Source organism: Triticum aestivum, chromosome 5B (genome assembly GCF_018294505.1).
Source record: "Triticum aestivum cultivar Chinese Spring chromosome 5B, IWGSC CS RefSeq v2.1, whole genome shotgun sequence".
NCBI classification, from domain to species: domain Eukaryota; kingdom Viridiplantae; phylum Streptophyta; class Magnoliopsida; order Poales; family Poaceae; genus Triticum; species Triticum aestivum.
This window is the reverse complement of record NC_057807.1, coordinates 514,444,140-514,456,867: the sequence shown is the minus strand read 5'-3', so window position 1 is coordinate 514,456,867 and position 12,728 is coordinate 514,444,140. Positions and strand designations below refer to the sequence as shown.

The window sequence follows — 12,728 nt, the reverse complement described above, 5'->3', positions numbered from 1 at the left end:
TCCTTGGCCCACTAGTATATACGCGGCGCTGCCTTATTTGGCCCTGCACGGGTAAATCCTGCAGGTGATCGAGCCGGACCCCTTGAACGTGGCCGCCACGGAACTCGTCGCCTCTAAAACCGTGGCCGCCACGGAACTCTTTCAAACCCTCGCCTACAGTATATATACTCGTAGAATAGAACCACGCTTAAGCCTCCGCCTGCCGCCGTCGCCCACGCAACCTTGCTCCTCCGCCCGCCTCCTCCCCGCCGGCGACGACGTGATGTCTTCCGAGCCCGCGAAAGCGCCGCCCACCCCCGAAGCGGGCGTCCCCGCAGCCACCGTCAGCAATAAGCAACGGAAGAGGGACGCCAGGAAGGCCGAGAAGGCGGCCAAGTACGCGCACGCGCAGCAGAAGCCCGCCGCCGAGAACCCCTCGCCGGAGCACGAGCAGCAGCCCGCCGCCGCCGAGGACGACCCCTCGGCGGCCAACTACGGCGACGTCCTCCCCGGGGAGATCCTCCCCGCGGCGGTCCCTGACGAACCGTGGGCCGAGATCGGCCACCTCGACAAGGCCGCCGCCGGCCGCTCCGTGCTGGTCCGCGCGACGGCGGAGGCGGTCTACCGCGGGTCCAAGACCAAGAACGTGGCCTTCCTCAAGCTGCGGCAGGTGCTGAGCACCGTGCAGTGCGTGCTCGCCGGCAGCGCCCAGATGATGCTCTTCGCCTTGTCCCTCCCCAAGGAGTCCATCGTCGTCGTGGAGGGCGCCGTGGCCCTCCTCGACGAGCCCCTCAGCTACACCACAGTGCAAGAGGTTTCCTTCTGCCGTAGCCAATGTCTTCCTGTTCGAGTTGTCAGCTTACATACATACATAAATACATACAAAATACAGAAGTTATTTGTGATTCCCGTTTGATGTCTGGCAGGTGGAGATTAAGGTGAGGAAGCTCTACTGCATCAGCAGGGCCGACCCGAAGCTACCCATCAGCGTCGAGGACGCCGGCCGGAGTGCGGCGGAGTTTGCAAAAGCTGAAGCAGTATGTCAATCTGCACAATCTGCATGCGTATTTGCTTGCCTGCTCCTCCTATTTGAATGCATGGAGGAGGAGGACACAGTTTGTTGTTGCTCCAATTCTCCGATGATGATGATGATATCTGGGTTCAGCTAATGGGATCTTCTTGTTTTGCAGAAGGGAGTGCCACTTCCCCGCGTTGGTCAGGAAACACGCTTGGACTATCGAGTTATTGATGTGCGGACACCGACCGGTCAAGCCATTTTCCGTGTACAGCATCAAGTTGAAAACGTCGGTATTTGTTCTTGCTTTTAGGGATTGTCGTTGCATTTTGTATCGTAATAGGCTCTTGCCTCTTCTTCTATAATACTATATGATACACATCCTTGTGCATATGTTCTAGAGAAAAAACTTTAGCCTCAGCCTATAATTATTTCGTACCAGCAAAAAAAAAGCCTTTATTGAGCACTGTGCTGGTCTTTTAAGTTGTTTCTACACACTGATCGATCCAGTGATGTTAATGTTATGCCTGCAATCTGATTACACTAATGATCGGATTGAGTTTTAACTTTAACATTCTGTGTTGCATATGGATTTGTCAAGCCAATGCATATGCTTTTACAAAAGCTGTTTTATGAAGGCTGCAGGGACTTATATTTTATGCATTTCTGCAGCATGTGATGCTTTTTTTCTTGGTGCTGGTTAGTAAATATGTACCATTGTTGGATACTGCAGAAATTCAGGGAGTATTTGTCGGCAAGAGATTTTATCGGGATCCACACTCCAAAGCTGATTTCAGGGTCAAGTGAAGGTGGAGCAGCAGTATTCAAACTTGAATATAAGAATGGCAAGTCTGCTTGTTTAGCACAATCCCCTCAGCTGCACAAGCAGATGGCTATCTGTGGTGGGTTCCGTCGTGTCTTTGAGGTTGGGCATGTGTTTAGAGCTGAAGACTCCAACACACATAGGCATCTGTGTGAGTTTGTTGGTTTGGACGCTGAAATGGAGATTATGAGGCACTACTTTGAGGTGAGCAAGTTTGGTAGAGTGCTCTTCTTCATTTACAAACACGACAATGGCTGAACTTGTTTCTTTACACAGGTTTGCGATATTGTGGATGGATTATTTATAGAAATTTTCAGACACTTGAATGAAAATTGCAAGAGGGAACTTGAGGCAATTAATAGGCAGTATCCATTTGAACCACTGAAGGTATAAAATATTTGTTGCTTCTTATTGCTTGGTGGTTCCAGTAATGTTACAATATCTAGGTTTTGTAGCTGAAATGGCGACTCACGTTGTGTTAATTCCTGCAGTACCTAGAGAGAACCTTGAGGCTCAGTTACGAGGAAGGAATACAAATGTTGAAGGTAGTACAAACATGTAGCTATTTCATTGCCACCCTGATGTTTTTCTCTCATCATTTGAATTTTATGCTGTTTTCGTGCAGCATGTAACTGCTACTTTAAGTCTACTGTACACAGCCTGATGTATGACATCATAATAAGAAATTAAAAGAATTAAGCGTTGGTGATTTATTTGCTTTGCAGGAAGCTGGAACAGAAATCGAGCCTATGGCTGACCTCAACACTGAAGCTGAGAAAAAACTTGGTCAGCTTGTTAGGGAGAAGTACGTAGAAGTGTCCAACACTGCTATGCTTATGTTCATTTCATCATTTTGTCTCTTCTATTAACTTAACTCGCTCTTGCTGTAATATTTGTAGGTATGACACTGAGTTTTTCATTCTCTATCGATATCCTTTGGCGGCACGCCCCTTCTACACCATGCCTTGCTATGAAAACCCAGCGTACAGCAACTCTTTTGATGTCTTCCTTCGAGGTGAGCACTGAAATTGCTCAAGCTGTACCTGACACTATTATGATAGTATAGTAGTATAATGGAAGTAAGAGCAACTATGTCCCTCATGAATTCATTTGCTGATGTACTATTAGTTAGTTCATATAGTTGCAACTTGCAAGTATTTCTCAGGCCATCTGAATCTATGAATATACTAGCATTACGAGTGACCATCAGTGCTAGTGGGGATAGTTTCTGTTCCACACTCTGCATTTTATGGTGCCTGACTAGTATGATCCTTTTGTTGAAGTGAAAGTACCTGATTTCCTGAAGTTGGAGCGGTAATGAATTATCATGTGTAGAATTTGCTGAACGAACTTTGCACTTCTTGCTTACTCGACAGGTGAGGAAATAATTTCCGGAGCACAAAGAATACATGAACCCAAGCTGCTGGCCAAGCGTGCGGCGGAGCATGGAATCGGTATGAGTTCCATCAAGTCATACATCGACTCATTCAGGTATGTTCACCAAAATCCCGTGCCCGCGATCATTTAGTGTTGCAGCACCTACCATGTATGTAGTTCTATTTGTGAGGTCTCTGTCTCTTGATGTGATTGTCATCTGAGAAATGCTTACTGTTGCAGCTACGGCACACCTCCTCATGGCGGGTTCGGGGTCGGGCTGGAGAGGGTGGTCATGCTGTTCTGCGGACTGCACAACGTCCGGTTGGCATCGCTTTTCCCTCGTGACCCGCAGCGGCTGAGCCCATGATCCCTCTTCCTCTTAAGAGCGAGTCTGATCCATGCTTATTCTAGTCTTGATGACCTTCTCGATGCTTAGTTACCTTTACCTTTTAAGCAATGTTCTGCTGTAAAATGGTTACCAAACTGTCACCTTGTTGTGGGTAGTAGTAGGCTAGTTTCAGTAGCAGATCAAAGACTTGAGCATGGAGAAGTTTGCAGATAATTGAGAATCAATATAGTTAACTGAAGAAGGTTTGCGGTAATTCATTCAGTCCGCATGTTGAAGTTGCCAGTTAATTTCTCTTTGCATCGCCTACTATCTATCTCATGAACCAGGGAAATTCAGGCAAGGCGTACATGATTTTCGACCGTGTTGATAGAGAATAAATGTTGTGTCCACTCCAATGGTGAACACAACAAGTCTATATGGTGGTCACATTGCATCCACCACATGCTTTATTTACAAGTACGAGTTGCCTTCTGCTCTCTCCTTCCCCGTTTCATTTTTGTAAGCATGAGAATCGTTCTCTCCACTCTGAATTCTAGATGATATTTTCTGGGCGCACCGTGCCCGTCGTCCCTCCTTTCCCGGTAGGTCCTCGCCTCCCTCCTCCGCCGGCGTGGGAGCGCACTGATCATGGAGCTCTATTCCCGCTTTAGGGGATTCACTTCTGATGGTGGGGATGACACTGATCATGTGAATAAATTTTCCTTGAGTGTATCCGGCTCCATGGTGATGATGGCTCATTGGCGTAAATTTATGAAACCTAGAAATTCCACTACCTCCAAGGGATGTTGTGGTTTGCAGGGTATGTCGATGTGGTGGTGTGGCTACCCTTTACAATCTTTTTTTTCTTGAGGGGTAGAATGCGACTTTATACAATCAAAATGGAGTGTGGCAAGTATTCTCAACAGCCACACATGGGGTCCCACATCAAGAGTAACTGAAGGTTTAGTGAGATCATGCGCCTCACCATTATGCTCCCGCTTTTCATGATCCACACAAACTTCGTCCATCTCTCCCATCTACATCTTGATCTCATGTATAGTGTCACTGCTTTGGCCCATATAGCTCTCCTGGAGATGTTTAATGGTCACCATACAATCCGTCCCTATATGGATTCTCCATGGATAGTGATCGCCCTGCCAATGCTAGAGCTTTATTGAGCGTAATAGCTTCAAAATCTCGGGTTGCACCAGATCATGGAGAACAAATGTTAATGAAGCCAAACAAAATTTTGCCAATTCAAAAAAGTTCATGAATGAAAAATATCCTAAAAATTCAAAAACTGTTTATGACTCACAAAATAGTTTATTTGTTCACAAAATTTTCGTTCATTCAAAAAATGAACATGCATTTGAAAAAAATCGTCAAATCAATTTTTTTTGTTAAATCTAAAAAATGTTCATGAATTTTAAAAATTGTTCCACCAATTTCCAAAAATAAGTTCACCGATTCTAGAAATGTTCACCGAATCAAGAAAATTGTTTCAAGAAATTTTTTGCAATTTTTAAAAAATGTTGCAACTGGTATAAAATGTACAGAATTCAAAAAATGTTCTTGATTTTAGAAAATGTTCAAAATTTTATGGAAGTGTTACTCCCTTCATTTGCTTATACAAGGCCACTATGGAATATATATTTTATATTTATACAAGGCCACCGACAGTAACCGGGGCAAAATTAATGATGTTTGCTCGTACTAGCAACTTATTTAATACTTTCATGCATGCTGTCATAATAACACTCTTCACTCACTTTTCTTCCATGCATGCGGTGTATTAATGATCCCGCTAAACGAAAAGAAAAGTCGGGTTGTAAAACATGTATTAAATTTTACCTTAGTACTACCTTCGTCTCGGTGAATAAGTCATTCGCGTAGTTCTAGGTCGGCGATTTAACTATTTAAATATGTATTATATGTAATAAAAAAAATTAGAAACTACGTCCGTGTAGAAATCTAGTGATATACTTTTCATGACATATAACACATATTTAATTTCTCAAATCGATGACCTAGAACAATGTGAATGACTTATTCACCTAGGCGAAGGTAGTACATGTAATTGAGTTTGTGTCCTTGTATATAAAAATGAAGGGAGTAACGAATTTGAAAAATTGCTCATGATTTCAAATATGTGCACGAGTTTAAAAAATGTTCACGATTTCACGAAATTGAGAGTGATACTGTATCTCGATGATGTAGTAAAATGTGGTCATGGCCGTTGAAGATTATTATATATATATTTCTTCCGTTGTAACGGCCCTTGTGCTAGTAAAAATAAAATATCTAGTGCAAGCTCAAGAGATGCAAATATTGGAGCATTAGGGTTTTCAATGCGAAAAATAGAGCAAGGGTTAAGGTGAAGTTTACCGCGGCTGGATCCCAGCCTCATCGCTCCCATCGGACGGTGCACGTGAGTCGCAGGCCTAAGAGGTCCGGCGCATCGCACCTGCCGCCGCCGGCGTGGGGGCGGTACCGGACATTTCACCGTGCGCCACACAACGAACTCACCGGCGAGGCGGCGGCGCCCAACTCGTCTCGCCCCCGCGGAAGAAGAGTAGAGCGTCCCTCCTAAGTCCGTCGTGGGTCCTCGAGAACCTCCGCCTGCTAGCTCGGCGGGGATGGTGAAGATAGTGACGTACAACGTGAACGGGCTGCGGCCGCGGGTGGCGCAGCACGGCTCGCTCCGCCGCCTCCTCGACTCGCTCGACGCTGACATCATCTGCTTCCAGGTCCGACCAATTGCTGATCCCCTTCCTCCCCATCTACTACGTATTATTCGAGGGTCATGCGTCCGAACCCTAGCCTTTAGCTGTCTGTGGTCACCCCGCCGCCAAAATGTTACCACTTCACTCATTGCTGTTCATTCCCATGTACCGTTTATACTCCATGAAATCCGGGTTCACCAAGTCTGCACTGTACTGTGGTGCCTGCTTCTTGATTTCTGCGCGCTGAAAATGAATGGATTTACTAGATGAAGTGGGGTTAAGTGTGTGGTTCGGTTCAGCTGACCTTGCCGATGTTTGGTGTGCTTTAGGAGACCAAATTGTCGAGGCAGGACTTGTCTGGGGATGTCATAATGGCCGAGGGATACGAGGCTTTCATTTCGTGCAATCGTTCTTCGAGAGGGCGTGGACCATACTCTGGTGAGTGATTAATTCGAATAGTATGCCTGGTTGGTTTTTGGAGCATTTGTGTGTTGGAGGTGTTGTTTTCTTCCACATGACACTTTGCTGGTTAAGTCACCCCGAATGCTTCATCCCTTGTTGTTGATTCATTTATGTATTGTAGGTGTTGCAACGTTTTGCCGGGTGACATCAGCATTTGCCAGTCAGGAGGTTGCTTTGCCGGTAGCAGCTGAAGAAGGCTTTGCTGGATTACAGGGCTCTGCAAAGGACAATGAAGTTATTGGGGATTTTGTTCTTGATATGCCTATGGATGAGGAAGATCTTGGCGAAATAACAAGAGAGGAGCTGCTCAGGGTGGACAATGAGGGGCGATGTATCATCACTGACCATGGACATTTTGGTAAGCCGCTTCTTGCCAGTAAAGTAGGACTATGATTTCCATATGATGTGCCAATGTTCTTTTGTCGCATATCTGGTCTGTTCTCCGTTTGTGATGATATGTACTGTGCTATCTGTGTAGTTCTTTTCAATATATATGGCCCATCTATTGGAGAAGATGATGAAGAACGGATTCGTTTTAAGCTACTGTTTTACAAGATATTGCAGGTACTCATGTACATCTCAGTTAGTATAGTGCTGATTTCTCACGGTTTTAATGGCTTAGTGAAGGACTTCTATTAAACTGCGGTCATCTTTCCAAATCTTTTAGAAACGATGGGAATTTCTATTGGCTCTTGGAAAGAGAGTCTTCGTTGTTGGAGATTTGAATATTGCTCCTAGTTCGATAGATAGGTGTGACGCATCTCCTGGATTTGAGAAGCAAATGTAAGCTCTTTCCCCTTTCCTTTTTATTGTGACTTGCTTGCACTAAAACTTAATTCTGCGGCAAAGGTTTGCTGACCAGCATAATTTGAAGAATGAAAATGAAGAACATAAGATGGGCATTTTTTATGTAAAGATGACAACCTGTTTCACAAGAAAATGTTGTTGCATATGCACTGGTGATAATTTTCTCCACATAAGTGTAAATTTTGCTATGAGCAACTGTTGTTGGGTGGTATTATAACTCATGGGCTGTTACAGCATAGGTTAATGCAATCGGTTAATAGCATGAGAAACAACTGTGTGTTGCAAAATTACGAGATATATAAACTGGAATCCCATTCACAGGCTGCACGATACCTGACTTGTATCGTATTTACCTTCACCCCTAATTCACATATAATGACCCGACATACCTTGATGTAAGCTTCGAGCTCAGTAGAAATTGTTAATAACAGCATTTACAGTGAGGCTGCATACTAAATTCCATAAAAGCTTCAAACTAATAGTATGGGTTTCCACTTGTGATGAATGCATTAGTCTGCTCTCTGTAGAGTTTCGGTTTATATCTTCTCTATTTTACTGTGCTGTATGAAGACTTCGAGCAGAGTAAAAAGATACAAAATTGTTAATAAGAACTGTTTACACTTTGCAGTGAGGCTTCAAACTAATGTATTTATTAGGCTTTCCAACGGTGATAAATGCATTGGTCTGCTCTCTTAGAAGTAAATCTAATAATGAAATTGAAATTGCTCAAGAATAACGCTAGTTAGTTATCATCCTTTTCCTGATTCAAGGTTTCGGGAGTGGCTGAGATCCATGTTAAGAGAACATGGAGGTCCCTTTTTTGACGCTTTCAGATCAAAGCACCCTGAAAGGTACTGCGGCTCCTTTTTTTTACTTGCCCAATATATATTAGTAGTCCGACTTATTCTATTCTTGATTTTGTAATTTTGTTATAACTTGTTACTCCATACCAACAGTTTAAGTGCATATTTCACTGGTGGTTAAACAGTTTCCTCAGAATGTAAGCACTACTATGCACGTATCCCATGTGTAGATTTTGAAAGCACGCTATATCAGTTTTTGTAGCTACTGATTTCCATCTTTAAAAACTAAATAAAAAGGTAATAATTTGCTGATGTGGCAGGCTGTGAGCGCAGGAAAATTATTTAGTGGGATCAACTTTATAGTTATATAGGATTTATAATTATTACACCTAGAGTGGACTCCACGGGAACTAACATTCTAACCCTGCATTGCATGCTTTCTGCATTTCTTTTATGTAGGACGGGAGCTTATACTTGCTTTAATCAAAAAGTTGGAGCTGAAGAATACAATTACGGTTCTAGAATAGACCACATTCTCATTTCTGGTGCCTGTTTTCATGACTGCAATTCGGTGGAAGATCATAGCATTTTCCATTGCCATGTTGCTGATTGTGAGATAATGAATCATTTCAGAAGAGGGGATTCAGGAAATATCTCAAAGTAAAGATGGGTTGAAAATTTTCCTTTCTGAGATTAAGGTGGATAACAAGCAGGATTTGACTATTGCATTGCCCACAGGTGGAAAGGAGGGAGAAGTAGTAAGCTAGAAGGGTCTGATCATATTCCAGTTTATATGATACTGAACGGAATACCTGAACTTCCTGCCCATAATACCCCACCATCAGCTGCAAGATATCTCCCAGAAATCCGTGGGCGGCAACAGAGTATAGGTGCGCAAAATTTGTCTTATGTAACATTTTCCAAGCAACAACTTAAATTTTCAACTTCCAGTGTAAGCTGAAACTAAGTTGTATTATAGTGTCATTCTATTAACATAAGCCACAGTTGTTAAACTACTGTATGCCTTAGCTTCCCATCAGCTGATAAGATATATATTTCTTCCCTTAAAACTTTGTAAGCAACTGCCTGTATTTTATAACAATCACATGGATGGATGTGGTTACTAAACTTGCTTCAGGATTATTGCTTTCTTATTGTTTTGAATACAAGTATACATGCATGCTAACTGCTTCATAATGTGGTGTGTTTATGCAAATCAACTCCCATAATGTTCACCATCAAATTTTGAGTATTTAGAAATTAGAATAGGTTAATTAGAATTTCTAGTTTATATACTGTATCCAGTTCAGACAACACTATCTGTTGTTATGCTAACTAGCAAGTTTTGCTGTGCATGTCATTTCTTATGGTAGATTGTGATACTGATACACCTTCCTAGATGATAGGTAGCTTCGAATGTGCATTTCATCATGTCTTATCACTTGGTAACACAACTATTCCTGACCTTACCTATGGTTTTACTTGCATGCAATTGTGATACATTTTTTGTTCAGTATCATTCCTCAGTAAAGGAAAATTGTGCGAAGCTGAAGATGGCCCAGGTTTAGACATATCCAGGGATAGAGAAAACCAAAGCTGCTGTAGTGATGACCTGGAAAGGAGAAGCATATCCAAGGAAGAATTAGCAACTGGTATAACCGAGTTTTGTAAAGGTGTTAACCAACCTAGTCCGACGTCTAAGCGGAGGAATCTTGATCATTGGATAAATGAAGGTTCAAGTGGCAGCTCCCAAAATAGCAATGTAACATTAGTAGCAGCACAAGGTATGAAAACTTCCTTTTCTGGTGTCAAGTCTGTGTCAAACAAGAAAAACAAGCATAACTTATCCTCACAGCCAACAATCAAGTCATTTTTTCGAAGACCAAAAACAAAGCCAGGGGATGCCAATATCAATAGCTTAGCTAGTTCAGTAGATACAGTACCTAAGATGGATGAATTATGTTCTCCAAAAGATGATCGTCTGGAAGAAAACATCCAGTGTACAGCTGCAGCTGACGGAGATCCGGATAACTCAAACATATCATCTTCACTTTCAACTGATAAATGCAATATTGCAACATTGGAGTGGCAAAGAATACAACAGAGAATGAAGATGACCCTACCACTTTGCAAAGGACACCGTGAACCTTGCATTCCAAGGTCTGTGAAGAAGGGCTCCAATATCGGTCGCTTATTCTATGTCTGTGCCCGTGCTCAGGTACTTAAACTTCAGAATTTGTTACTTAGTTCATAACAAAGGAGTAGTTATAATATGCTGTGCAATGTGCACAAATCAAATCATTTGTGTATGCAGGGACCTTCATCAAATCCAGAAGCGAACTGCAATCACTTTCAATGGGCCTCTGTAAAATCTAAAGGGAAGCGGCAATGACTCTTTTGTTTTTCAGTCATTTTCTGCCGTTGCCGTGCAGGTCAAATGACTACTTTCTGCACTTGATGTGAGTAATATCAGCAGTTCCCTAAGAATGTGTTGATGCTTTTGTTGGACAATTTAGTTTATTTTTCTGCTAACTTCTGTTTTAGTCCCCAGAAGCGCTGGACACTTGTCAGCTTGTGCTTCGCGTGAGTCTGATGCATCGCCTGCTCCCATGTTGGGAGCAAGATGGTCCTTATTCAGTGCTAATTCTTTTACTAAGAGGGGTACATAGTTTGTCCTTGTAGAGTTCTAGTTAGATGGTTTTTGTACCTGGTACCCTGCTTTTCTTTCTTGAAGAGAAGTAGCCTCCTCCTTTGTTGTAACCTCCAAGTCAAACAAACAAAATGTGACTCTCTGTTGTCAGGTGGCTAATGAAATGCCACCTGGAGCCCTCATGTGGTTCTGTTTGTTGAATTCTGGCTTAGCTTATCTTGAGAATGAGAACAACTGAAAAGTAATTGCATATATATACACCAGGAAAAATCAACTGAACCCAATAATGTATGAGTAATTTTGATGCGACTACTTAAAAATAAGTTGTGCTGTAGCTAATGCTGGAGGTATGCGCCTAAATCATGTCAGTATTATATAATAGTCTTGCTGTTGTGCATCTCTATCAAGAAATAAGTGCCATCCATGAAGGGGGTCTACTGATTCAGTCTATTCGGACGTGTACGCATCAAAGGATAAGTAGGAGTATATACTTAATCTCCACCAGGTGGCATGCCACGGCAGGCGCTATTTGGTTTCTTAATTGTTATTTTTTTTAAATAATAACATAGGGAGATTTATTCATTTATTAAAGAAACATCAACATGCAATCTGCTCATCTGTAATAAGTGCCACCTGTGCTCATCGGCAAACACCATGTGGAATGAATGAGTTCATCGACTCCCTCTGTAAAGTAGTGATCTAAACGCTCTTATATTTCTTTACAGAGTAATACATTTCCAATAGATGGGTAGGATGCAATATGTTGGTCTAGGGAATTCCTTCTATATTATGTCCAAAAGGAAAAAGGATTTGACGGACCATTACCATTTAAAAGCACCCTACCGTCATTTTTGCCTCGTGAAGTGCAACTTTGGGTATCTAGTTAGCTGGTAGCTGTGCTAATATCTGGCCTTTGCACCTTTGCTGGATATAGCCTTTTTATTTTTTGGAGATCCTTTTTGGTGGTATTGCCCTGAAGGTGTGAACATCTTTTTTTTTGAAAGAAACTAGTTGCCCCCTTGTATGATCTGGCATTGTGCTTCAGTTCATTCCTTCCTGGCAATGCTACGCTATGGTGCTGCGCTTCATGGATCACCTAAATTACTCGAAACAACATAGCGCTGGGTAACCGACTACCGTTGGCAAATGATTACATGAAGCTCCGGTTGGCTTGATTTTTCCCGCTTTTTCTTTTATTGGAGGTAAAATACCTGTCACCATTGGCTGGTTGTGTGCAATGTGCATAGCCGCATAGGTGAAGAATGGTGGTGACGATCTTGTACGAGGATCTGGGAATACATGACCTGAGATGTTTTTCCTTGTCTAGTGTAGTAGTCTCATCATTGATACACGCTACAAGTAGACCAAGAAATAATAAAAATTACATCTAGTACCGTTGGCAAATAATCCTATCGGTAGCTTTATATATATTGTTGGTGAAGTCGCAACATTGATCAGGTCAAAAAGCTTGCCGAAGCTTTAACATTGGTCAGGTCAAATAGAAACACAAATTATGTTACTCCTTCCGATCCAAATAAATTGTTGTAGCTTTAGTACAACTTTGTTGGATCGGAGGGAGTACAGCTTTTTTCCGCGAAATAATCTAGCTTTTCTTCGAATATGGGTGTCGGTAGCTTTACGATATTTGTTCGTGAAGTTGCAATATTTGCCGGGTCCAAAAGCTTGCCGAAGCTTTAGCACGGTCCCATTACAGCATAGGCAAAATTTGGCCATTACTAGAAGTTCCCTGCAAAAGATGTT

The 12,728-nt window shown here is 42.5% G+C and overlaps 2 protein-coding genes across 3 annotated transcripts; both read left to right on the top strand.

The window, feature by feature from the left end:
* Positions 1 to 207: 207 nt before the first annotated feature.
* Positions 208 to 3,796, top strand: LOC123112866 (aspartate--tRNA ligase 2, cytoplasmic). The gene is made up of 10 exons (XM_044533966.1): positions 208 to 793; positions 906 to 1,016; positions 1,170 to 1,283; positions 1,728 to 2,021; positions 2,094 to 2,204; positions 2,309 to 2,362; positions 2,543 to 2,622; positions 2,717 to 2,832; positions 3,194 to 3,308; positions 3,435 to 3,796. The coding sequence occupies exons 1-10, from the start codon at positions 263 to 265 to the stop codon at positions 3,559 to 3,561; spliced, it is 1,653 nt and encodes a 550-aa protein (XP_044389901.1). The 5' UTR covers positions 208 to 262; the 3' UTR covers positions 3,562 to 3,796.
* A 2,162-nt stretch (positions 3,797 to 5,958) lies between these two features.
* On the top strand, positions 5,959 to 11,168 carry LOC123112864 (DNA-(apurinic or apyrimidinic site) endonuclease 2). Of its 2 annotated transcripts, XR_006455757.1 has the most exons (11): positions 5,959 to 6,269; positions 6,575 to 6,683; positions 6,829 to 7,065; positions 7,186 to 7,271; positions 7,375 to 7,490; positions 8,285 to 8,365; positions 8,777 to 8,977; positions 9,056 to 9,207; positions 9,832 to 10,535; positions 10,632 to 10,776; positions 10,862 to 11,168. XR_006455757.1 is itself a non-coding variant. In XM_044533964.1 (10 exons), exons 1-10 carry the CDS (start codon positions 6,159 to 6,161, stop codon positions 10,707 to 10,709), a joined length of 1,875 nt encoding a protein of 624 aa, XP_044389899.1. In that variant the 5' UTR covers positions 5,959 to 6,158; the 3' UTR covers positions 10,710 to 11,168. The 2 variants fall into 2 exon arrangements, 1 of the variants encoding a protein (XP_044389899.1); XM_044533964.1 differs by having other exon boundaries at positions 10,632 to 11,168.
* The last annotated feature ends 1,560 nt before the right edge of the window (positions 11,169 to 12,728 follow it).